Genomic DNA, 27,509 nt, shown 5'->3' with positions numbered 1-27,509 from the left:
ATAAACTGACCCCTCGCCATAGGAACGTGCAATTTCCACGACTGACTCTGGGCGACGATTGGAAGGAGGTAAGCACCACTGCCATGCACGTGAGAATTGAAACAGAAAAACAGCTCCCGACTCGGGCACACGCTCGCTCCCCCCCCGCCCGCTCGCTCGCTCGCTCACCTGGTCCGACTGCACGTACTCAACCACCTCCTCCACCACCACCTCCGGCTCCACAGACCCATCCGGGGTCACCACCTCGGCCTGCTGCTGCTGCTGCTGCCGCCGCTGCAGCTGGCGCTGCGCTCCGTTCGCCGTCGCCGCTCCCTGCTCCGCGGGCGATCCTCCGTCCTCCCGCGCTCCCTCCTCGTCCGGCGCGCCCACCCCGACCTCGTTGGCTCCCTCCTCCTCGTCCTCGTCGTCCTGCTTCGGGGTGCTGGCGGCGATGGGCGGCGGGACGGGCGACGGGGTCCGCCGCATCGCGAACGGCGACACCGGCGACGGCGTCTCCTCCTCCTGCTCGAAGTCGTCGGGCAGCGGTCCGGTCACCGTGGCGACGGGGTAGCTGTGGAAGTCGGCGAACATTTCGGCGCCGCCGGCGCGCCGCTGGAGGCCCTGCGTGGCCGACTCGTACGCCGTCAGGTGGTGGCTGCGGCCCTCCTTCCAGCCGGAGCCGAGCCGCCGCTTGCCGGCGCCGCCGCCGACGGCGCGAGCGGCCGACCTGGGACTGGGCGGGGGCGTGTGGACCGGCGTGCCGTCGGCCGTCACGTCTTGGCGGCAGAAGCGAGGGCTGGACTGCTCGTCGTGGTGACTGCCGCCGCCGCCGCCGTGATGCTCGTCGGCGTGCTCGGGCAGCGCCGGAAGGTGGTCGTCGCTGTCCGCGGCGTCGCGCATGATCCGCTGCTTGTGGTACTCCAGTCCTGGCGTGCAGGCAGAGAGAGCCGCGGGAGTGAGGACGGGTTTTAATTTTAAAGCCCCAGTCACCGTGGTGGCAGCGCCGAGACAGAGATGCAAATTGCGCATTTCCATCGCTGCAGCGAGTCTGTCCGCACGAGAGAATAAAGTCTCATTTACCGAGGAGAGGAGTAAACCATTTCCACGGTGGATGTACACGCGCAGCCCATTTCCACCGCAACCTCCCATTTGCACGGTTGGCCAAGTACGGTGCAAAAGAAGTTCAACATACAAACATACACTGCTGGATATTGTATCATGTGTGCCAGGCCGAATCAGAATATTTATTTATGCCGGAGGAATCTGATGAGCTGTAAAGATCTTTTTCACATGTCCAGAAGTCAGCACACTGCTGGCCGAGGGCCTCTCCATACCACGCGGTAATGAGGGTTTTTTGACCGTACTTTACCACGCTGGCAGGTGTGCGTTGACGAATGGGATGGATGAACGACGAGAGAACACAGAAGTGCAGTACAGCAATATATTTAGCTGCACTGCCCTCTGTTGCCCACGACGTAGCCATGCGAATGCCTATGATACCTCAAGTGCATGGCGGTGGTGGTGGTGGTGGTGGCGGTGGTCACGCATCCAAGTACTATCCAGGCCATATATGAAGAGCTGAAGTGACACTGCCTGCATGCTCGAATTAAATCTTGGGGCAGCGGAGCGACACTGTTGGGGGCTCTGAGCCAGACGCGGGAATTCGACGTCCTGGTGGGGACTCGTTCTCACACTTGTTGACTCTCCACAATGTGGTGCCAATGTTGAGACGTGTTTTGGCAATTTCCGAGGTGATGTTAATGATGATGATGGACTCGGGAGGAGGTGGGATGCTGATGGTGGCGATGACGACCGTGAATGTTTTGCCGTTTAACTGTGGATCTGAAAGGTCATGGGTCACTGCTAAGCCACGTGGCAGTGCCCGTGCCCTTCTACTCACATTGGGCTCTCAGTGTCCTGTCAGGAGACCAAGTGTCCCTTCGGGTCTCGAGCAGTGCCGGCGTCATCACACTGGGTTTAGAGAATGGAACCGTTGGAAGCAGATTTCACGAAACTGCTTCTGAGATACCATCAAGTCACCCTTTATTTTCCATCCACATGCTCGGGCATGCTTCCCCCACAAGCCCTGCGTGCTACGAGACAAATGTTCGCCACGTGACAGTCGAGCCGATTTTTGTTTTTTTAATCCTTGGCACTTGAAATTAACCCGATTGAAATTCCTAATTGAATGTTTCGGCGCTTTTCTTAGGTGCAGTCACACCGACGACCGAGCTGAGACCATCGACTCGCTGCACCTTGAGAGCCCCGGCTTTACAACGGGAGGTGGCTGGAACCTGGGAATCTGGAATCTCAGCGTTTGCCGGATCAGAACTCTGACCTCCAAAGCCACCTGCGCACCTCACTGCCAGCTCTGTAGTGCGGCGACCTTGTTAAAAGTGCGGGGGGGGGGGGCGGCTTACAAAAACTCTGTGGCGAGCGGCGGCGGCGGTGGGCACAACAGTCTACGTTAAACAAACTTTAAACAAATGTCAGACGATGCAGCCCGCTTTCGTGATTTTAACGAGAGCAGAGGGCGGCCTGGCGCTGCGCCCGCCGGGACGGGCGCAGCTCCGGCAGTCGCGAAGTGCGTCAAATTAGCCCCTCTGAGTCGGTCCAATCTGCCGCAGGGCTCTTAATTAGGCGGGAGGATCGTCCGCAGAGAGAGACAGAGAGAGAGAAGTCTCAAGTTGCGACCGCTCGGCAGATTCCTCAGTCTGGGCTCTGGCACTGAGCCCCCCCCCTCCCCACACTCACCGCCTCTCACCCCCCTCCCCACACTCACCGCCTGCCACCCACCTCCCCACACTCACCGCCTCCCACCCACCTCCCCACACTCACCACCTCTCACCCACCTCCCCACACTCACCGCCTGCCACCCACCTCCCCACACTCACCACCTCTCACCCACCTCCCCACACTCACCGCCTCTCACCCCCCTCCCCACACTCACCGCCTGCCACCCACCTCCCCACACTCACCGCCTCTCACCCACCTCCCCACACTCACCGCCTCTCACCCACCTCCCCACACTCACCGCCTCTCACCCACCTCCCCACACTCACCGCCTGCCACCCACCTCCCCACACTCACCGCCTCTCACCCACCTCCCCACACTCACCGCCTCTCACCCACCTCCCCACACTCACCGCCTCTCACCCACCTCCCCACACTCACCACCTCTCACCCACCTCCCCACACTCACCGCCTCTCACCCACCTCCCCCCACTCACCGCCTGCCACCCACCTCCCCACACTCACCGCCTGCCACCCACCTCCCCACACTCACCACCTCTCACCCACCTCCCCACACTCACCGCCTCCCACCCACCTCCCCACACTCACCGCCTCCCACCCACCTCCCCACACTCACCGCCTCCCACCCACCTCCCCACACTCACCGCCTCTCACCCACCTCCCCACACTCACTGCCTCCCACCCATCTCCCAGCTCCCTACCCCATCTCCTACTCGGCCCGCTTTTGATCAGTGCTCAGTTTTAGCCGCGCAACTTTTTACAGTCGAACATGAAACGGAATCTGGGAAGGGGCACTTTGTCAGTTACACCGCCAGCCTTTTCATCTTTTTATTGTTCCCTTCACCCTTTCCGTCATTAGTTTTTGTTTTTGTTGACCGACGTCAAAAAGAAAAACACAGCACCCCCAATAACCAGTTGTGTTCACCCGTGGCATACGCTGAGCCCCGCTCGGATCGTTCCCCCCTCAAGCGTGTTCGGGCAGTGCAGTGCGCATTGTGGATAGGGGGTTGTCCGACGTTTTGCTCCGCGTCCTGAGAGCTTCGGGCGAATTATTTTCGGCGAAACCCAAAAACACGTCGGAGACCAACACGACGCCACCGCGAGCATCTGGCGCAGTAGATTGTTCGGCTATTAAAAAGGCGAATTAATTGAAATGTTTGTACGCGTCTATTTAGTTGAATTCCACTCTCACTGTTTACGCCTGTTTTTATACAATGCACAATTTGTTTTGTTGTTGTCCTTGCAGGCTTTACATTGATGTTGCGTTTGAATAAGTTCAAAGCACTGATGTTTTATAATGGGTTGTGTTCGGGAGTTTGATATCTGCATTATGTTGCACAGACATTGTTTATGCCAACTCATCAAAATTTAATCCATGAACACACTTGGTTCATAAGTAAAAAAAAAACCACATCAATCATCTCGGTCTGTCGTGAATCCATCAACCCACTTGCGACAACCATTTCATTTGACACTGTCATGCGATGAGCATCTGCGTTATTAGTGCTGGTCTAAGAAGGGATCAAAGCAGCGCCTCCGGTTAGCACGGGTGGCTATGTGCGGTGCGAAAGAAGTTCAACATACAAACATACAGGCTTGGTTTTAATTGTCGAGCCAAAGTCTCTAGTCACCACGGTCGCAGCCCCCAAAAATTGCGCATTGCCATGGGTGCAGGGAGTCTTTCCGCAAGAGAAAATAAATTCTCATCTACCGAGGAGAGAGTTAAACCATTTCCACGGTGAATGTATACGCGCAGCCCATTTCCCCGCAACCTCCAATTTGCACAGTACGGTGCAAAAGAAGTTCAACAACAACCACCGCCATTCGCCACTAAGTGGCAGTGGCATCACCACGGCGCTTGTGCCAGGCTATGTGCACGTTGAGGCCACGTGAAGTGTCGAACGCCCGCTGCCAGTAGGTCACGGGTCAGACCCAGGTGCCACGGGTCGACTGACTGAGATGAAAGAAGTTCAACATCCATACATACACACACTGCTGGATATTGTATCATCTGTGCCAGTGTTGTGTGTGTGTGTGTGTTTTTTATTTCTCGCGGGAGTTTAGAGTGCGAGCGATTGCTTTCCTTGACACCTGCAATATCTGCCACGTGTCCTCAAAACCACTCGCGTCCCTGTAGCGCGGAGTATACGACAAAGCCACGTGACCGCAAAACCACTCGCGTCCCTGCAGCGTGGAGTATACGACAAAGCCACGTGACCGCAAAACCACTCGCGTCCCTGCAGCGTGGAGTATACGACAACACACAGCAGCAGCAGCAGAATTCTCTGCAGGGACCCGGCGAGACGTCGCGCCGGGAATGAGCGGCACGTGGCAGAAAGGGGTCACGCGAAACGCCGGGGAGAGGAGCAGACTCGTCACGGTCGGCATGCGCGGTGCCCGGTGGCAGGTGCCTACGTCGCGAAGGAAAGGTCACCGGGAGACGAGCCCGGGGGCGAGGCGCGGGGGCATCTCTCTCCCGGCCGCGGTGCCCGGCCACCGCCCGCACGAGCACGTGGGCGAAAACGTGGGCACAGTGATGACGATGATGATCGTGATGACGGTGGTGATGATGATTTAGAACGTCAGAGTGTCTTCATTAGGCGATACTCTTCTCCTGTTTGCAGCCCAGAGCCGGCGGTGGTTGGTAGGAATTCCACGTTCCTACCATATGACGATGATGATGACCACAGCGACTGTCCACTGCCCACAAAGTGGTAACAATTCGAGCTGGCTTGAGGTGTCAGTACTCGTACCCCACCACACGCAGCCTGGAGATCAATCACGGTGCAATCATCTACACCGCTGGGTGGACAGGGGCGATGGGGGATTTGAGAAATTCGCACCACCGTTTGAACTGCCCCATCCAAAGATCTAATCGAACCGGTGAACCTCTGGATTGCAAGTCCATTGTGCTCAATGGACTGCAAGTCCAATACCGTATTCTCAGCAATATAAGACCCACTGTTGGGGGTGCGTATTGTGATGCAGTAAATGCTTCATGTGTGTGCGTGTGAGGCCAGATTTGTACAACTGCGTTGACACCAGGAAGAGGTTCGGGGTGAGTCTTACTTTCTGGAGCATCGAAACATCCAGAGAACACAGTAACACAGCGGTCGGGAACCTATGGCTCGCGAGCCATATATGGCTCTTCCGGTGACAGCATATGGCTCCCAGACAATTTTGAGTTGAAAAAAAATCAGTTTGGAACTAATTTTAAAATACGTGTGATATTGCTTAATAATACTGTGTCATCTTCTTGGTTCTTTCGGTAAAGTCACGTAGAAGGGAAGTAATAAAATAATAAAAATAAAACATAATATTACGTTTTATTTTTACGTGACTTTACCGAAAGAACCAAGAAGATGAATCCCTGCAGTCACGAAAGCTTTAAATCGAAAAATACTGTGTCATTTTAAAGTAAACAGAAATTCGTTTTGAAGATAAATTTCACGGGTCACGGGGCCTCAACGCCTGCATGAAGCTCAACCTCACCACGTACGAACCAGACTACAAGGCCATCAGCAAAACCATGCAGCACCAGAAGTCGCATTAAAAGTAAGACATTTAATTTATTATACATTAAAAATACTATATGGCTCTCAATGCAATATATTTAGAAATATTTGGCTTTTATGGCTCTCCCAGTCAAAAAGGTTCCCGACCCCTGCAGTAACACCATGGCAGCTTCTCCTCCACACAATACTCTCTTGTATTAGTTTATGAGCCCCACACCAGACACTTCACTCGTTGGTACCACCTGAGATGACATGACTCTCGCGGTTTCAATTTTTTTACGTGACCGATAACAGTGAATTACGCGATAACCACTTGAAGTGAGTGGGTTATTCGTTGATTCGCTGGTTCTCTAATGCAGCCTCATTAGCCGTATAAATAAACAGGCGCTACTAAAGCTGGTGACCAATGTATCCTCTGGCCCACGGACTAAATCTGGGACAGACACGTGGCACACGCTGCTGGGAGCTCGGTCACCGGGCCTGCTTACAGCCACGTGCAGCAGCGGCAACAGCACCAGCGGTGGCAGCAGAAGCAGCAGCAGGAACAGCCGCAGTAACTCACTTTACAAGCATTTTGCCACGCAGCCTCCGTGTTTTTGGTTACCGTTTATAACATATATCACGGGGGCTAGCACAACGAAACTAAAATAGTCGAGCTCACGGAGCATTCTAGTACCATCCCCCCACCACCTCCCCTGCTCCCACCTCCTACCCCCCCCACGTTCCCCCTCCCGGCTCTTTTCAATTCCGGCCCAGTTTTAAAGCGTTTTCTGGCAGGCTCGAGTGTAAACATCACGGCTGCCACGCGCGGTGAAAATCGTAAGAGGTTTTTAAAAAATATATAAGACAATTACATGAGAATGATCTTTTTAAAATCATTGACACAGTTGCGCGTGCCTCTCCGTTGGTTCATTAAATGTCTGCCTGGCACGTGCGCCACACAGGCCACCCTTCCCGGAGCTGTGCCTCGCTCAATTTGGCAACGAGCACCCTATTCTTCTTCTTCCCGCGAATGGCAAGTACGTGGACTTTACACATCCCGGTTTTTAGTTTGTGAGCCGCGCGATAACAGCTTCGGGAGTTGCGCGACCAATCCGGTCTGCCGGAGAGCGGGGCCGGGCCAATGATGCAGGTGGTTGAACGATACGGCGCGCTGTCTGGTTCGACGTGGCCGCGACTCACGGCACAGTTGGGCGGCGTGCTGAAGCGGTTGATGGAACAGGAGCGTGAGATACTCAGGGCGCCCCGCTGAGGTGTTATTAGATGCACGCCTGTCCGTCTCGGCCCCACACATTTCGGCATCAGAACGCCAGGCAAACTCAGGGATTGTCGGCAGTGGGCTCGGTCGGTCAGTGTCACTGATGCGGCGATTGTGAGCCAGGTCAAAGATAGACCCACACGCCCTATTGTTAGATTCAAGTAAGGCCGTAGCCATGGAGTCAACATTGGGGGGGGACCCAAAGTTCCAGGGGGTCTGGGGGTCCCCCCCCCAGAAAAAAATATCAAATTTCAAACGAATTTCCTGCCATTTCCTGCCTAAAATATTTTAAAAAATCACTAACACACAGGATGGACTTTTTATTTATATCTAATAGTGTATTGTATTACATTGCTCTGTTAATTTTTTTACCTTTTCTTGTTTCATTGTATGTAATGGCAGAGATTATGGATAAATAAAGTACAACCATAACCACAAGCATAAAAACAGAAATCTATTTTATAGCAATATGTTGGCGGGGGACATTTTGAGCATATTTGAATATTGGGGGGGGGGGGGGATGTGTCCCCCCCCCCCAATATATATTATAATTACGGCCTTGGATTCAAGCGCACCATCTCAGTGGTGCTGGCCTCGCTCAGTGTCTGAACACAACGATTAGGAACCTCCTGAGTTATTTGGAGAAAGAGAAAGCCAAATCAAGTGTTTGCTGGATACATACATACAGTGAGGCCTTCCTGGATAAATGAATGGCATCATTATTACATTCCAAAAGGGTCTCCTGCCCACCAGGACAGGATGCGACGTTTGTGAGAACGAAGCTGCCCTTTGATGTCTTGTCGCGCGAGCAAGGCTGGGGGAGGGGGGGGGGGCGCACGAGGGCAGGTGCGTCGCCTGGCGCCGTAATCAATACCGACACCGTGACCGTGGAACGGATTTGGGGGCCCCTTGCGATGACGTGGCACGACCTCTGCTCGAAATTCCCGTCGCCAATTCTCCGTCCAAAATTACGCGCAACGTGCGAAGGGGTAGAAAACACGCGGGCCACCGCCGGCACTTGCCGGGCGAGTGCTAAACGCTCCAATTAAGGACGAGTTTTAACGAGCCGGGTCAACGCGCTGCTCGTTTATTAAACAGCCTCAGGCTCCCGGATCAAAATTCCGCTCAGCGCGAGGACCTTTGATCCGCACCCAGCCGCGAGGCCATTCGCTCGCGTTCTGCCGCTCGGTAAACGCGGACGCACCGTGGGTTGTTTGTGTTTTTGTTTTTACTTCCTTCCCGTTCGAGGTCCTCTCATCTCGCCCTTGCCCAAGCGAGATGGCTGGGTGTCAAGCGCGCGTTTCGATAGGAAGAGAATATCCCCCGGGGTAGTTTTGCTTTATAAATAAATTCGTGAGACATCGGTCGAGAACAATGTGGTGCCGCATTGTTAAAACGCGGTCGATACGTTAAACGTGCATCACCCGTGACGGCTTAGGGCACCAATTAGAGCCTGCGCCGTCAATCACTGATTATTTGCCATGACAACGCCGCTTTTGCTGCACCGTCGGAGGATGCGCAATTGCACATGGCACCACGTCGATGTTGTCGTGCAGATCTGTGTGTGTGTGTGGTGTCAAGTGCTACCCGGGTTTGATTCCCGCTCACGGCCAACACTGGTGATGATTATCAGAACCGGTCCTGGGCCTCCCCTATGTTGACTCAGCCTCAAATGAGTACCTGGTGCGGTGTGTAAACATCGCCACTCGGGAGATTAAGGCGGCCGGGCGTGGTGCTGGACACCCACCTCCTCGTGTGCCGTGCCGGCCTTCACATGTGCTTCTTAACAGCACCTTTCCAAAAAGTCTATTAAGGCTATACGGGGGAATCTTCGTTGTTATTGTTGTGCGTGATGTATGTGAAGCTGTCAGCGTGCGTGTCATGATCTGTGCGCATTGCTGTGTGAGACGCTCTATCCGTCACGCCGCGTGTATGTTGCAGCATTGTACTCTGCACGTGATGGTACTGTGTGTGCGAGCGACAATCCGTACACGATGCGTCGTTGTTGTTGTTGTTGTTGCTGTACCTGGCTGGTGGAACGTGGGCGCGAGCTCCTTGGAGATCATCCGCGCCAGTTTCGACGCCTCCTGGGCTGCGTGTGCTGCTGCGTCTGCCGCCTCCATCTTCCCGCGCGCGTGCTGGGTCCTGGGTTCAGACAACGACGACAACAACAACAGCAAAGTGCCCATTAGCAAACTCTCACTTCTCTCGGTTGGGTGTTGCCACCTGTCCTGGTTTTCCTCGGACCTCTTGTTATTGAAGTAGTTGCTGTCCAGGGAAGTCTATACATCTTCTCACAACACTAAAAGCCACGGTTTTTGACAGTTGCGTAGTAATAACACGCCACTCAAGATGATTTGCTTATAGGTGGTTGTCACCTCTTCCGGTATTCTGAAATGTTCTTCCCATGATATGTCCCGTTTCTTTTTTTTATTTCAGAGGTGGCAAACCCTACATAGCTGCGAGTGAGCACCTGTTAAGGCCAACCTCGGGGCACAACGATAGCAACGCGATAACAACCGGCGGTCATTCATGCTGACTCGATCTAATGGAGACTCAGACAAGGTCATATTCTAGTTGGCACCGATGTTGTGTATCATAACTAGCAAATGAACCCAGAGTTTCTGGGATTGTGGCCCAGTGCGCTAACTCCTGAATAACTCCACCTCTGCTCCACATAAAGAAAATGACACAGTGCCTCGCTTTTTGTCGATCTGCCTTGACCAGCGTGGTGAAGTGAGGCCAAACAACTCCGAAGACTGACAAGAGATTTGGGAGGACTTCATCCAACAGTCAATTGACAAAGAGATGAAATAAAAAAATGATGTTCCATTGTTATTAGGTTTATAGGCAGGTAGCAACAAATCAATGTATTCATTTAAAGTGTTTAAACCGTAATACTCCTGATACTTGCTTTGAACCGTGCGTGTAAGGATGGATTATCTACAGTTCATGCCAATGCTACATTTAGTCATGCGAGACAAAACAAATGGAAAATAACATAATCGAAATGGGGGGAAATGAGACAAACAAGAATCCATTCTTGAATCGAATCATGACCCCTAATCACAACAATTCATTGGATTATCGTGGATGGGGTGTGAATTATTATTATCATATATTCAACTTATAAAGATATCCCATTTAAATGTCTCCGTGAATTCTAACCAATATATTTATTTCTGTCGGACGTGTATCATATTCTCACGATTATAAGATGAACTTTTATTCCCAGACTCCACTAGATTGGTTTAATAAATTTATATTTATTTTAAAAAAATTCCCACTTTCCCCCTATATCGTATAATCAAGGTTTTAAAAATAAAAATTCCTCAAAACGATGCCAAAGGTGTCGTGAGCGTAAAAAAACACGTTTTGGAGCGTCTTATAATCCAGGGGATATTACAGCGGCGTAATAATTTGGGCAGCACGTTTACTCCACTAGTCAACGAACGGCCGATAACTTACAAGAAAATGGGGTCAAGGAATTCGAACGATAAAGTCCAGTGTCTGTCTGCGTGTGGTGGTCTCGGAAAGAGTAGACACGGGAGGATCGAGTGGGCTCTGGAGACGATAAGGCCGGGATGATGGTGACACTCAAAGCGCTGCGATGAATTATTCACAGTGTGTCTTTTACGGATAGATTTTTTTTTTTTTGCCGGTGGTTTGTGTCACTTTCCCTTGAAAGGCTGATCTTCTTCCTGGGCGAGGGTTTGGAAGCGGGCAGCCACGTTAATGAGCTTGGTTTGGTTTGTCATAGGAACCTCGATTTTACTCTTCGGCCACAATGATGAATTTTGGTAGATTAAAACTCGTGCAGTGTGGTTTGTTTTGGTCATGTGATGTGCAAGGGAGCACTGAGAGGAGACCAAGCTTCACGTGATTGACAATTGCACATTTTTTCTGTCTCATAACTGTCAACCCACACGTTTTACCCAGTATTTTTGTACAGGGAAATTTAGTTTTCAGGTCCATACGGCGCACAGCCGTTCCAATACGGGCAAAATATAAATGTTTTGCCGATTTGTTTGTGTTTCTCCCTTGTGATGGGACTTTGTAGGATGAACGTTAAGATTTATAAGCACACGGGGCGAACAATAAGGCCTGAATTTGTCTGTAATAAGGTAGGCACCGATATGGGGTTGACAGGTATGCCGTCTACAAATCACCTCGTGTGTAGTAATGCTGCCGAATGTTACCGTGCAGAGCTCCGGGCGTTACTCCCTTATGAGTTTGGGTTTTCTCGGGGCACTGTAAGTTTAGTCCCATCAGCCAAACAATCGTTCATACAGAACCGACCAAAACCCATCGTGTTAAGACTTATTACTGAGAAGAAAAAGAAAAAACGAGCCTTGCGACTCGTTGAGGCTTTTCTTGGCTTAAGGGCTCATTATTGTATTCATACAATGTGACCTCCGCGAGCTAAAGGCCTCTTTTTCTCTCGGCTACATCAGCAGCAGCTGCTCCTCCGGGTGCCGTTACCTAGCAACGATAAGGCCTGTGGCCTGGTAGGGCCAATGGTCAACATTCCCCACTGTTAGTTTCACAGTAGGCTTTCGCCACCGATATTATTCATCACAGACGAGGGGTTATTTTTTTAGATTAGATCGCGTAAATATAAACGCGTCGCTAAACCCGCCACCACCCGACACAGCCAATTGGCAAGGTTTGTCACGTTACCAGAACGTGCCAAATGCGTCACCGGTACAGCACACCGGTGTGTGTTGGAGAGTAAATCCACAACATTTACAATTTGAGGACGACGTTACCCCCACCGTCGCCGGAGCCGCCACCCATCCTGGATATATCCCAGCATCGTTCCGTCTACCGAGGCGACCGACAGCATCGTGTAATCATGCGCAACTCGTGTAGACGTTCTCCAATCTTCAAATTGTGACGTGAGTCTTCCTCCCGTGACATTGTGATGTCCCGATTTTATTTGCACCTCAGAGGTGGCAACTGTGACCGTTGCTGCGAAACGGCACTCGCAAGAGAAACCAAAGTTGCGGGCAACTGCGTCCCGCTGAGGAAAACATAAAAAGGAGCCAATTGTCTAATTTGATTGTTTGCTCCTCACCTTCCCCTCCATCCTCCTCCACCGTTACAGGTGAACAGTTTAACACGCAGGAGGCTTTCGCGACCAATATGATCCATAATAGAGGTTTTTCTGGGGTTAGAGCGCGTAAATAAATGTGTCGTTAAACCTGCCACCACCCGACACAGCCAACTAGTAAGATGAAGCTGGTTGTAATTTCTGGCGAAACGTCGTACTCAGATTGTAAATGTTGTGGCTTGGCTCTCCAACACACCGGTTAGTGCTGTACTAGTGACGAATTGGCCACGTTCTGTTCACGTGACAACCCTTACTAGTTGGCTGTGTCGGGTGGTGGCGGGTTTTAACGACACATTTAGATATTTACGCGATCTAACCCAAAAAAACCTCTCTTATGGAGGTGTACATTTATCTACTTAATGTAGCCACTGCCACGTGGACAATGACGCCGGATTTGACGAAGCCTCCAAGCTCGCCGGGCCGAGGCTCAAGGCTGCCTCTCTGTCCTCATTAGCGGCGGGCGCAACAGCGACACAAGCACCGGCCGGCGTTATGAGAAGGAGTACCGGAGAGCTCGTTAATAAGATAGGAGAGCAAAGCAAGAACAACAACAAATTAATTCCGCAAACAAAAAATACACTTCATTTGCTTGTGCAAACGCGCTGCTGCTACTGCTGCTGCTGCACTCATTACTCAATTTCATTGGTTGCCAACCAACGGTGTCACATTAGTGGCACCTCTTGTGTCATTTTGTCTCCGGTACCTGAGGCCGGGCCTCCCTTGCAGGACAGTCACTGTCCCTCTCATGGCTGGAAATAAAGGCTTCAATTATTCTCGCCTTTTTAAATATTAATGGCATTTTTTGTTCCACCCCTCCCTCCCCCCCATTAGCCTGCAAGGTAAGCATTCATATGAATGCTTTTCTTCATAATTTAACCCCCCCCCCCAGAAAGCCTGGCTGCTCATAGCATTCGTTTCCATAATGTGCCCGAGTATAAGGGGCAAGAATTGACAGAAAGCTTCGTAATTTATGCCGCCACCGATCGCACTGGCGACGGCGAAGTCTAATTACACAACTCCGTGTGGTTGCATTTGATCATCATCGTCATCGTCATCATAACGAGCAGATTGTGCTCTTTCGTGCCATTCTCAAAGTGCGAGGATAAATCCGTGGGCAGTGTGCTTCACCGGCAGGTAAGTCTGGCTCTTAAGGGTCAACGCTGCTTTGTGGTTTTACCAAAGTCAGTAAACTTGCGAGTCATTTTACAAATTTGAACCGTTGACGCTGACACGTCACTTCCTCTTTTGCGAATGATGTCACTGTGAAGCAGACAGCGAATACTTATGGTTCACTAAAACTAACCAATTTTTTTTATTTTATCACTTAGCTAAATAGCTCTTTTTCTGAAGCGATCTGGCTATCACAAATGATAGCTCAACGAATTGGGCTTAACACGTGTAAGTTTATTGCGGCCGAATACTCTAAACGCATGTTCATTATAAATGTGGAGGGAAAAAAGGGAGGACACGGAGAAAAATCCAAATATGTAGGCGGCAGGATCGGAATTGAACCCACGACCTTCTGTATACCAGGCGAGGTAGTTAACATCTCGCCAGCGAGGTTAACCTCACGCTAACCGGGGCAGCCGCAGGGTGCGAACCGTGAAAGCCTCTGCAACAAGTAACGGACGTCGGAATCAGAATCTTTATTTATCCTGGAGAAATCCGATGAGCTATGAAGTTCTTTTTCACAGATGCCCAGAAGGGGTGGGTCAGAAAGTTACAACGACAAACAATAAAAACAAAAACTTCGGAGTGCAATGCATAGAAAAGGTAAGTAAATTACTAAATTATAATTGCGTAAATAAGGTACGTAAGTTCAAATTGCATAAGTACACCAATTTCCCAGCTTGGGTAAGACAAAAAGAACGGCAAAAAAGTCGCAGACTTACACCAAGACAATACAGTCCCTCAATGAAACGTGCTAACCACTCGGCCAGGTCAATTTTCTTGCTGTGGATTTCACACCTGATGATGATTGCTTGTGTTGCAGTCGAAACGTCGTGAGAATTGTTATTGTTTAATATTAATATTATTTTATTATTTCCCTTCTACGTGACTTTACCGAAAGAACCAAGAATATGAATCCCTGCAGTCACGAAAGCTTTAAATCGAAAATTTCAGGTCACCGACGTTTGCAATCAGGTACCTCCCATTGCCTGGCAACGGGTCGGTCCGTGCCCAAGAACTTTGTCAGCAGAATATCCTCCGTCCGTCCCGTGTACCGAAAAATAAAACCAAACGCCGTTAAACACAACAACGGATTTTGACGAGGAGAGATTGCGGGCGTGCACCTGCTAGGAAAGTCTCGCTCGAAATGAGCGCGTGGCAACACCACCACAGCAGCGGAACCAAACTCCCGGCTAGAATTACCACAAATAAGCCCTGGCAAGAGGCGGGTCGTGGCAGCAAGATTAGTACGGTAATTAATTTTTCCAATAGCCTGTGCAAGATTCATTTACAGCCGGTATACGTTCTGTTTACACCAGCAGAAATCAATTACGACGTCTGCAAAGTCTGCGAGCTGGGGGGGTAGGGGGGGGGGTGCTGCGGCTCAAGTCTGCCCACCAGTGCCCCCCATTCGAGGCCCGTTTTGCTCGTGGGGGCTTCTCTCGTGAAGCGATGTCGCGTCAGAATGTCCACGTGGGTCGCACGGGCTGGGTTTGTTCCGCTCCAGGGTGCTGCGGGCTTCTTCGAGAAACTGAACCGTGACACGGGCGCCCGAAAATGCATCGGAGAGCCGAGGCTGTGGCGCGGGCTTCCAGAAAATAATTATTTGAAATGAAATTAGTTTTTTTTTACGTTTAGACGCCGTCCAAATGGCTCGACGCCAACAAGAGGCGGAAAGTCGTTCGTCGTGTCAAAGGGCAGTCTTATCGATGTCGTGCCAATCGCACACTGTGTGTCAGTGGAAATTCTTACAGACGTCGTGCCAGTCACACTGTGCCACTCTGCAGCCTTGTTGACACGCTGGCCATTGCTTAATGCCAATGCCTAGCCTTATTTGAAAAGAGTGCCAAATGCACGTGTTGTTCGGTAGAACCACACAGAGATGAGGAATGCTCTTCTTGGTTCTTTCGGTAAAGTAAAGTAGAATGGAAATAATAAAATAATAAAAATAAAACATAATAAAATAATTCTCACGACGTGTGCTGTACTAGTGACGAATTGGCACGTTCTGTTTACGTGACACACCTTACTAGTTGGCTGTGTCGGGTGGTGGCGGGTTTAACGACACATTTATATATTTACGCGATCTAACCGAAAAAAACCTGTGGTATGCCACGAAAAGCCTCCTACGCGTTAAACTGTCAATGATGGCTGTTGAATCCGTGGCAGTGGCTAATAAGAGAGTCATTCCAACGCTTATTCTTGGAGTCGTCAAATCTTTCTGGTCCCCGAGTGCAAAGCGTATGCTGCCTGGCAAAGTGTATTATTATTATTTTTTATCAACTATGCAAGTAATGTAAGGGACGGGTGTAAATAGATTCCTCCTTATATGGTAGGATTTCGTATGCCCGGTCACATGGTACGTTTCAGTTCCGTCCTTTTAGTGACCCAGGGCAGTCTTGCAAATCGGATTAATCCTGGTGAATTCTCACATGGTTAAACAAATAAATAGAATCTTGATTTTAAGCTTTCGTGACTGCAGGAATCCATACTCTTTCCCACCTGATGATGGACGCTTGTGTTGCGCCCGAAACGTCGTGATTTATTTTATTTCATACCTACGTGACTTTACCGAAATAAATAGAACTTGTGTTTTTTTTTTACGATTTTAACCAATATTTTACTCTCTTAAATTCCTGTCATCTTGTGATGTGTGCTCGGTGGTTGTGGAAAGTTTCCACGTTCTTTGACGTTTCCTCCAAGATCATTCAATGTAAACAATTATTCCCTGTACGGTGTCCAGAGAGACGCTCGCCGTACAAAGATGCAATTATAAATCTCAACGATCGTTATGAAGCGCCACCCACCGCTGCCGCTCCATCACCATTTAGCGAACGTTTACAACAACGACTTCCGAAGATTCGCGTGTGGGGCGGCGAGGAACATCTGAGTCAGTGGGGCCAAGCGCGTTTGCCTCGCCTTGTCTCTTCCCGGGGGGATGAGAAATGTACCGCTCGGCACGATGTCGCAGGATTTTTTATGCGTTTCGACGCACGGTGCGGGGACCTTCTCGTGAAACGTCGGACGTCGCGCCTAACGACGTCACGTGGCGCGACCCCCGAACACGCATCGGATGCGTACGCGGCCGCGCAGCTGCAAATACCCACGAAGTGGTGATGCACATGTTTGCTGCCTTCAACTGCGGAGGGCACAGGGCCGCCCCGGTGTTTGTTTGTGTTGGGCAGTGGCACAGGAAAGTTGTAGCGAATTATGTAGAGATCAACATAAAGGCCAAGAATCCCAGAGGAAAGAATTTGCTCTCGGTGGTTAGGATAACATGGGCAGGACTTGGACACAGCCTCTGTGTCAGTGTATTGAGTCAGGCCTTGACTACACAACGCAGGGAAAACGTTGCTCATTGCTTGATCACTATGAACGCAAGATGTGGAGAATAACGGCAAAAGTGCAGCTCTGCAATTTCTTGCTCTTCACTGTTGGTGGAAGGGCCTCCGCTAGAATCTAATCTAATTCGCATTTCAAATGCAGCGCCTTCACTCAAAGTGCTCGGCATAGCTTACAAAACAGTGACAGAATACAATAATTTTGATAGCAGGGGCGTACAGGTATTGAGGAATGAGCAAACGGTGATAGAGGGTACTGAGGGATCATGAAAGGGGAGGGAAAGGAAGGAGTGGAGAGGCGAGGGGAGGGAAGAGAATGGGCAATGGATAAGAGGTGAGGCTTTAAGAGAGGAACAGAAGGAGGTTGAGGAGGGAGACTGCTCAATGGACATGGGAATGTTAGTCCCCTGGAGGGGTGCGACGAGGGTGATGGACCGAAAACGGGATTGGGCACAGAGAAAAGGAAGGACAGAGAGAGATAGAGAAGATTGGGAACTCTAAAATGCATATTATTTATTTTACTTTGTCTTACACGAACACAAAAAAAGACAAGATCCTCCATAAAGCCTGTAACAGACTGTTGGGGTAAGTGCTGTTAGCGAGCACCTATGAAGTCCGGCACGGAACACGAGGGGGTGGGTAGCCAGGACCAGGCCCGGCAGCTTTTGCTTCCCCAGTGGCAATTTTTTCACACCGTACCAGGTATGCATTTGAGGCTGAGTCGACCTAGAGAAGGCCCAGAGCTGATTAAAATATTCGTCACTGTTATTGCTCATGAGCAGGGTTCGTTACGCAGTGCACTAACCACTGCGCCACTGCTCCACGCATGTACACACACGAACACACACATGAGCACACGCACGTACGTGGGTTATTGCCTGAAATTAAAACGAGGTCTCGCAGGACTTCAGCTTACAGGAAATGCCACGCCCATCGGCAAATGAGACCTTCGTATAAAAATCCACAAACAAACGCACGAAACACCGACAAACATCACGCACGCACGGACGCAGTCGGCCAGGAGAGCGAGCGGACACGGGCAGATTGTCACGTTCTTGCACGTGACACACAGAGGACCCACGAAAACAAGAATCACCGGAGACGGGGAAACGAATCCCCCCACCGAGATGGAAGCAGATTGCGTGGAGAACGAGTGCGTGGATTATGCACCTAATCAGACCGAGAATTCACCGGGGAGAGCCTAAAGGGCAATTTGAGTACAATTTCTGAACCTCGGCCTTAGATTTTAGAATACAAGAAAGCGCGGACAGACGTCCAAGCTTCATGTTATGCACCAGGGGGTAAATGAAAGGCGGAAATCAATGCTTGCTTGGGGCTCAGGACCTTGAGAGAAACGGGGAGAGACAGGCATCAGGAATTGAAAGGAGAACATTCAAAATCCTCGCGTCGTGTGTTATTCTGCCGCTGATCCGTACAGCAAGTCCAAGCGAGCTTGTGTTAAACCGCAAAGTTCACCGGCATCACGACCATCATCGTGATCGCAACAGACGTCAGTTTATTTATTGTATTCCCAACATTGCTCAGCAATAGTGCATAAGGAGGGTAGGATGTATTTATTTAGTATGCGGACAGGACTCAGTTGTTTAGAGGGAGTGATTTTGTAACATCTGAAAAACCAGCAGTACTTTTTGTTATTTCAGCCTAATTCTGACCCAAAAGTTCCAAAAGGGGCCAGAGTTGGCTTTTCTTTTTCCAAAAACATCGCACTGGTTACTATTAAACCTAGGAGGCCAATGGGCTGATAGATTAACGAAAAAAATATACATCCTTTTTTACATGTAATATCGGACAGATTTTGTATTTATTTTATTACTTAGAACCTTCAACATCAGCGTAAGACGGGATTTGATATCAACTCGAGCGCTGATTTAAGTGCAACGATTTGGGGTGGCCAGGTGGCTCAGAGGTCAGAGTGCCGAGCTGGCACCACAGAGATCCTGGGTTCAAATCCATGATTCAGTCGCCCGTGACGAAACATTAAAAAAACCTCACGCAATTTGGGTCTGCACTGGGAATGAAACAATTCCCTATTCGTTTTTAATTGAAATGTGGTACGTGGAAAAAATCTCATTAACAAGGGTGTCCAGGGTATCTCAGCTTTGACTCATGTGCCGAAGATTGCCATCATACGGCAGGCAGGTGGGCAAGTGCTAGATATCACATGAAGGGATCTCGAAGGAAACTCTGTAACGTCCACTTCTGCGGGCTATTCCCACAGACAAAACATTGCCCCGTTCTGCAAGAGAGACCCCAATTCCGATTGGTCGTCGATAGCGCGCTCGCGATAAAACTGCGACAATTTTACAAAGAAAACATGCGCCAGCTCTAAACTCTTGTTCGGCGGCAGTTAGACGCAACGGTGTCCACAGACCGGTGAATCAGTGTTTGCTCTCTAGCCCGCACACACTACTGTATCCAGTGTAAACACAGCGAGGGTCTGCGACCCGCCCGAGCGAGCGCCGTTCGTTTGGGCGCTGCCTTTTTGGCCAGCGCCGAGGCTACTCGCTGCCGAGGCTCCTTTTAAGGTGCCGAGGAAACCTTCTGAAACCGCTTTGGGATGTGGGGTGGAGAAGAGGCCGCGAAAGGAGAGGGAGCAGGGGGAAGGGGGAGGGGGGTGGTCCCATCCTCTCCGTGCCGCTAACCCGGGGTCGGCGACCTGCAGCTCCGTCACGTTATTTATTGAGGACTGTCACCGTCTCGGATTCACCCCTTGCATTGCGGCTCTTGAAATTATTGAGTTTTTATTATATATATTTTTTTACCGAATTGGAAAAAAATTGGCTCTTCTTGTTATTTTGGGTTGCCGCCACCTTGCGCGAACCGCACACGCGATGTCCCCCGTTCGAGTTTGGATAGCGGCGACGAGACTTGACGTTCAGTCACTTAGCCATCCTCACCGTCTTCCCTCGCTGCCAAAACGGCCCCAGGTGTGGCAGCTCCTGCGCTGGATGAGTTATCATCCTCCGCAGGGGGCAGAGTAAAGGCGAGCGCGTAACCCGGCCTGACCCCAGCACGCGTGGGCTCTGGGCAGAGGTCGCAACCGGGTACCCGATACCCGTACCCTACACGATACCCGGCTACCCGTACCCGGCCGGGTACGGGTACCCGTTTGCGACCCTGGTGCGGCCGGGTACGGGTACGGGTAGGCCGTGAGTCACTGGTGAGTAACTGCTTGTCACTCATTCCCAACGTCTTGTCTCTTCTCACAATTCAAGTTCCTAGAATCAACCCACCCGCGCCTGCAACATGGCTTGATCCCAGAGGTCGCAATCAGGTACCCGATTCCCGTAGCCAGCCGGGTACGGGTAGGGTACGGGTACGGCCGGGTACGGGTACGGGTACCCGTTTGCGACCCTGGTGCGGCCGGGTACGGGCATGGGTAAGGAATCAAAACCCGTTTGCGACCTCTGGCTCTGGGTCAATTTCACAGCGTGGGCCAAACATTTACGTCAACATCTGAAGAGGTCAAGCGAAGGCCGAGGTCAGCGCAACCCACGGTCCAATGGCCAATGGTGGGGGGGGGGGGGAGGGGGGAGCGTGAATTCTGAATTGATTCAGATAAGGGTCACGGCTCACAAATGCCTGCCTCTCACAACAACGACGCAGTTTCATTAAAAACTGCGAACAAAAACAACTAAAAGCGAATAAGTAAAAACCAATTCAATTACAACCCTAATCACCTTTCAATTTTGGCAACTGCCGAGGCATGCAGAATCAAATTACAACTCGCAGTGCAAAACGATACTCGACTCCTGAGCATTGCAAAAACAAAATGGAACTTTCGTACGATGTAAATTAAAATGACCCGGGGCGTGACCTCCGTACGCCAGTGGACACCCTTCATCTGCGCATGCAGCTGCGCCACGCACCTGAGCCTGCACACACAGAGACAATACGGCAACGCCACTAACGATCGGCAACGTGAAAAATGTGCCAGTGGCATTAGCTTGGCAAAGGCGTTCCCTGGCGGATTAGTATCATGGGTCCTATTACATCGAGGTATAAACAGGGAAGGTATTATTGCTCAGAGTGTGAAGTTGTGTATTTGTGTACACACACATACGCAGTACAAATGCAAAGCTCCCCTGTATAGCCTTTAGGGACTTTTGGGGAAAGTGCTGTTGGCGAGCAACTATGAAGGTCGGCAAGGTACACGAGGGGGGGAGGGTGCCCAGAACCACGCTCAGGGTGCCTTTGTCTCCGTGTGGCCACGTTTACACACCACACCAGGTACTCATTTGAGGCTGGGTCAATCTAGGGGAGGCCCAGGACCCGTTCAGATAATCGTCACCGGTGTTGGCCGTGAGCAAGAATTAAACTCGGGTAGCTGAGTTCATAGCTCAGCGCGCTAACCGCTGCACTACCGAGGCCCCAAGAGTACAGACTCGTTCTCACACACAGAATCTCACATACACAGAGAAAACAGAATTATCTCGTACACACACACACACGTGGAACAGACTATCTCACACATGCACGTGATAGAATACAATGTTAATTTGTTATTGCATAACATATGATCACATTTCAAGAAGTTATACGGAGGCAGTGGGCTTGTTTCTTTCATGGAGGAGGCAGTCAGTCATTGAACATGGACTTGAATGCACGCAGTACAATATCTCACACACACATAGAGTACGTAATATCCCAAACACGCATTCCTTACGTTACGATATATCACACAACCAAACGGACACCCACAAATTCTCCATATTTGGCCTTTCGAATGCTGGAGCAAGTGCAGTTGGCGAGCAACTCTTTAAGTGGTGATATTTACACACCACATTAGGTATGTACTAATTTGAGGCTGAGTCGACCTAGGAGAGGCCCAGGACCGGTTCAGATAATCATCACCAGTGTTCATGGCTGTGAGCGGGAATCGAACTCGGCACACCGGGTTCGTAGCGCAGCGTGCTAATCGCTCCACCACCGCTCCCCACACACAGATGACAGATATACATACACACACGGATGCCACGCACATCACAAAATCAGGGACACACGCACACAGTTGAAACGCGCACAAACCACACAGTCAGAGACACACAGACACCACACGAACATGACACTGCCGTTAGCTCTGGACTCAGCTTAAACACACGAAGCCACTCAATGGAGAAATATGAAGCCACCACATGTCCATCGGGCGGAATGTTTGCCGTACAGTGATGCCACATGGCTTGCCAAAATTTAGCCTCAGCTGACGGCATTGTAATTTAATCCATCGCCATCACTGCTGTTACCACAACCGCCGCTGCCGCCACCGCCGCCACCGCCATCGTCGCCACCGCCACTAATGTCACGCGAAACATTTCTAAAACCCATCACCGCAACCACCTTCATCACCAGGTTACCACCGAAACCAACATCGCCATTATCAACGGCCCCTCCACCAACGTGCACGGTCAAATATCCGCCATGACCCGCAAGACGTGGAGTCTCACATCCAGCAGCGGAGGTGGCTTCGCACTCCTGTGCTGCAGCAATGGGGAGCCAGGTGGCATGCCCTGGCAATACCCTGGCGCGCTGGCAGAAAGCAGTACAGCAAAAGTGTGGACTGATATCGTCTGTCACTTCTGTATGGAATAGAGGGTTGCCCCCTCGCATGCATGGGGCTTCTCCGGGTGTTCCGCTTTCCTTGCACGTGTATAATAAACGCTCATTAATTGGTTGAAAACATCTCAATATGTGGAGAACTGCAGAGCGATTGTTGGACCGGCTCGCCGCCTGGCAGCCTTCCAGCTTTCTGGCTCCCGTTCAGCGATTGGGAGATGCAATTTGCCTGAACGCCGCGGTATAAGAATTAATGATGAGATTTTAAGCGTGTAATTTAAAGTAGGATTGACACAAGCGCTCCACATGGAAACTGTGAGCGCTCCGCATAGACCCCGATTATAATGCGGTGGTTGTTTCCATGAAACACTCTTAAAAAATGAATCAATTTTTTACTGACCCACCCCGACTGGACGTCTGGGAAAAAAGAGCTTCACAGCTCATCGGATTCCTCCGGCCCAAATACAAATTTCAGATTTTTACTTGAGGTGACACACTCGGGCAAAAGTTGCACACTCATGATGATGGCCATCATTACCATCGCTACAAACACTATTAGCAACATTATCGAAGCGGTCTTTACGTCAGCTTCTCACTACCCATTCTCACAGAGAGAGAGAGAAAATAATTCCTCTGACACTGAGTTGGATGATGAGATCGGGGGGGTGGTGGGGGGGGGGGTGGTGGGAGAGTGAGAAGGACGTCAACGCGAGCTGTTTGGGCTGCACAAATGTTCTGCGTCTCCAGGGAAGAAGGCTCCAGCAGACGAGCTGTGCCTCTGGCTTCAAGTGGAGACCACCCACGGGTGCTACCATGTCCCCAGCTGGCGGCGGGCTGGCGGGGGGGGTCATATTCTAGATTTGAAGCTTTCGTGACTGCAAGGATTCATATTCTTAGATGTTTCCCAGTAAAGTCACGTAGGTAAAAAAATAAAATTAAAATTAATAAAAGTAAAATAAAAATAAAAATCACGACGTTTCGGAGGAAACACAAGCTTCCGTCTTCAGGTGGAACCGTCACAGCACGATAGCTGTATCAAGTGATATCAAGTTCAGTTAGAAAAACAGTTTATATATAAAATCACTTACGCCCACCGTTTCTGCAAGGTGTCTTGAGACGGGGTCGCATTTGGCCGCAAATAGGAACGCGCGTTGTATCGCATTGCATAAGACATGCAAGCGTGTTGAAACCTTCTCCGCGTCGTCATCAGCAGTTAACTTAGCCTGGCCGGCACGACCAAGGGAAAGCGAAGAGGCTTGGCAGCCAGGACGGCCACGCGTAGGATCATCGAAGCTGCCAGGTAGGGGCCCCCCTGTGCAGTGCTGCCTGTAATGTAGCTGAGCGGCGGTGGTGGCGGTTAATGCCGCACGGGGAGCCTGTAATCAGGCACTGCCTGAGGCAGCGAGGGTTGGCGGATCGCACACATGTTGTGAAACTCCCCCGTGGTGAGTCGAGGAGGAGCCTGGCTCGCGTGGGGAACGCGGTACCCCGTCAAATGTGGACACCACAAGTTCCGGAGGTATGGGATAGGGCAGCGGTTCCTTGACTGCAGCCTTGCACCCCTTTGCATCTCAATCGTCAAAAAATGCACAATGTTGATAACTACACAGGGTGTGATGAAACAAAGTAAGTTGTACTTACGTGCCCTTGCTTCATTTGCGTTTCGATGATTTACCTCCTAAAAAAAATCTGGCCGTGTCTCGCACCCCCCCGCCCCCCCCAAAAAGGGCATCTCGCACCCACAGGTGGTGCAACCGTGCACCCCAGGTTAAGAAGAAGAACGACTGGGATCGAGCGTGTCACCCTTGCACACGCGTAGGTTTTCTCCGAGCGCTCCGGTTTCCTCCCACCTGTGTACACTCGATAATTATTGGCCGGCAACACCTTAATAAATAGAGGACCGCAGAGATTGGGCAATTGTCGGCGCTGGAACACCACGTGATTGCCTCTCCCGCTTTTCACTTGCATATGCGTTGCGTAGAACAATCACCGTGTGTATGTTGAACTTCTTTCGCACCACACGTAGACAACCGTGCTAATCGGAGGTGCGGATATATCGGTGCTCGCTTAATTTGCCTACGACCAAACCGCCCGGAATGTGTCCGAACTCGCAGAATCTCGGAAGCTAAGCAAGGCTGACCATGTTTAGCACTAATACTGGAGGCTACCAGGGCTTGCCAGCTGCGAGGTGGAGAGGATATGGCACTGTTAAAATGGATTCCGTCCGCAAATAGTTCCGTGCGCCTGACCGAATCTGTCCGCGCGGAGCTCTAAGTGCTATCCTCTCCTGAGCATGCGTGTTGGGGATTTCTCCGGACACTCCGGTTTCCTCCCAAACGTCAAACACGTAAATATCACGTTGGTCAAACATCCCGGTGCACGATCCACCTCGGGGCAAGTTTGAGATCCTTGGGATCGGCCCCGCGGCACGGGCGCAGGATTGATGGACGCATCGCATGACCGTGAGATTTGACGACGGATTGTTGAGGCCAACATCCGGCATCGGATTGCTCGTGGCCGACGACGATGACGGCCATGATGGCGATGATGGCGACAATACAAATCCGAGGTGGGCCTCACCTGGACAGGGCGATGTCGGCCTTCTGCTTGGCGATGGCGGCCGCCCTCTGGGCGCCCTCCACGGCGCGCTCCACCTTCTCGCGCATCTTCCTCGCGCGCAGCGGGATGAGCGTGCGCTTGCGAGCCGGCCGCGCCAGGGCGTTGCGCCGAAACTTGCCCTCCTGCTTGCGCCCGTCGGGGAGCGTGGTTCGCCCGTAGCCGTGGCGACGGTTGTCAAGCCACTCGCCCTCGTACTTGAGGCCGTCGGACCGCTCGGCCACGCCGAAGCCGCTGCGCCGGTCGCCCTTCCACTCGCCGGCGAAGGCCTCGGTGGCGGTGGCGTCAACCGCCTCCTCCTCGGGGCCCTCGTCGGCGCCGCCGCCCGCTGCGTCCGAGCGCCGGTCGGCCGCCTCGGAGGCCGTATCGCTGGCGGCCGAACTGCCCACGCTCACGGGGGTGGCGCTGCGGAACGAGCTGCGCTTGCTCTGCTGCGACGCGAGGCTGGAGCGTGACGACGAGCGGCGGAGGCCCAGCACGCCCAGGAAGGAGCCGCCCCGAGCTGAGGGATGAGAGAGGAGAGGTGGATGGGGAGTTGGGGATGAATGGATGGAGGAGAAAGAGAGGTCGCTTGAGAGAACATGGAGGTAGGGGAGGGATGGGAGGCAAGGAAGGCCGGAGTGCAAGTAGGTAGGGATACATTCAGGCAGCGAAAGAGGACGTGACTACACGTGGATGAGCCATTGAGAGAGGAACGAAGGGCAGGTTAGGGACACGTGGCCACATTCAGGAAGTAGGAAGGTGACATGGAGGGAGATATGGAGACAGTCACATGGGAGGGGTGGCATCGGGGTGAGAGGTGACGGGGCGTTGGGCGAAACAGCACAGACACGTACGCACACACGCTCCACCCGGCACGCACACACGCTCCACCCGGCACGCACACACGCTCCACACGGCTGCCAAGTGGGACGCGTGCGGGCATCGCAGGCCACCTCAGTGGTGAGCGCACCGCCACCGCACAAAGCGCGGGGGCGCGTCGCGAGAGTGACTCAAGCTGCCTCCCCCCCTCCCGCGGCTCCTAGGAAAAGTCTCGGTTGCAGCGCCGAGTCGGGTATCGGGTTGCCCGCGCCGGTTCCCCTTCCCTCCGCGCGCATCAGGCTCACTCAGCGCGTTGCCAAACCCGTGCGAGCGAGCCATTTGAACGGCGTCCGTCAGCGAGGGGCCCCCTCGCGCATCGGGAGAACGCAGCTCCCGGGATGTGGTTATCGGAAGAACGGGAATGCTGTTCGGGAAAGGGGCGTTGGCCGCATTCGGATGCTGTCTGCGCCCGGCAGTGGGCCTTGGTGCAAGGAACGCAATGGGCCCCCCCCCCCCCTGTCCAATTGTACACCCCCCACACCCCCCACGGCCGTGGCTGTGCCCCTCAGGGTTCGTGGGGCCTGAAGCAGTCGCCACCCCCCTGAGCACTCGGGATCAGAATCTTTATTTATCCTGGAGGAATCCGATGAGCTTCAAAGCTCTTTTCGACAGATGTCCAGTAAGTTACAACAACAAACAATACAAACACACGATGGGAGTGCAAAGTATAGTAAAGGTAAGTAAATCACTAAAAAAACTAATTAAACTCTGTATATTTTACCGGGTAAAGCCCACTGAGTTAATAGCTTCTTTTTCAGAAGCGACCTGGCCACTCGTGGCAGGCAGCCATTGGTCAATTTCACCGGTCACCATGACCCATCTCTCACTTTCCACCCCTGACCCGACACAGCAGCAGCAGCAGCAGCAACAGACACTCAAGATCCACTCTTGGTCATCGGTGGTCGATGACGGTGGGGCGGTGCAAACGACTGAACCTCAAACTTCTTGACCGACAAAGGTCAAGGGAGGTCATCAGAGAGGCCGATACATTTGATACCACCACATCCCACCATCGCCTCGGTCCGCTACGTCCCCCCGTAGCCGACCTTCAAGGACTTGCTCTTACAGTCTCACCACGACCACCACCAAGCGGGGCTTTAGAGGTCTTCCTTTTGGTCACCGATCTCTGGGTACCACCGCAATGTCTCCCCGTGACCAGCCCTCCACCACCCTGCACGTGTGTCCCACCCGTCACAGCCTCTCCTCCTCCTGATCACATCTCCAGGGTTTTCCTTCCACATTCCATCGCCCTGCTTGCCCTCTCCTGCCCGTGACACCTGTGCTCAGAGCCAATCATATTATTTGTTTCTAGTTGCTCCGGTAAAGGC

General features: G+C 51.8%; 1 protein-coding gene across 2 annotated transcripts in view; it reads right to left on the bottom strand.

Moving 5' to 3' along the window:
• LOC144946652 (junctophilin-2-like) overlaps positions 1-27,509 on the bottom strand; it is a 54,939-nt gene that overhangs the window by 16,903 nt on the left and 10,527 nt on the right. For both annotated transcript variants that reach the window (XM_078875713.1, XM_078875714.1), the window contains exons 3-5: positions 25,285-25,822; positions 9,533-9,651; positions 169-905 (exon numbers count right to left, since the gene is read on the bottom strand). In XM_078875713.1, coding sequence (XP_078731839.1) covers positions 169-905; positions 9,533-9,651; positions 25,285-25,822 — 1,394 coding nt within the window. The remainder of the gene's footprint in view (positions 1-168; positions 906-9,532; positions 9,652-25,284; positions 25,823-27,509) is intronic.

This window comes from Lampetra fluviatilis, chromosome 42, assembly GCF_964198595.1.
Source record: "Lampetra fluviatilis chromosome 42, kcLamFluv1.1, whole genome shotgun sequence".
Classification (NCBI taxonomy): domain Eukaryota; kingdom Metazoa; phylum Chordata; class Hyperoartia; order Petromyzontiformes; family Petromyzontidae; genus Lampetra; species Lampetra fluviatilis.
This window is presented reverse-complemented; position numbering and strand designations above follow the sequence as displayed.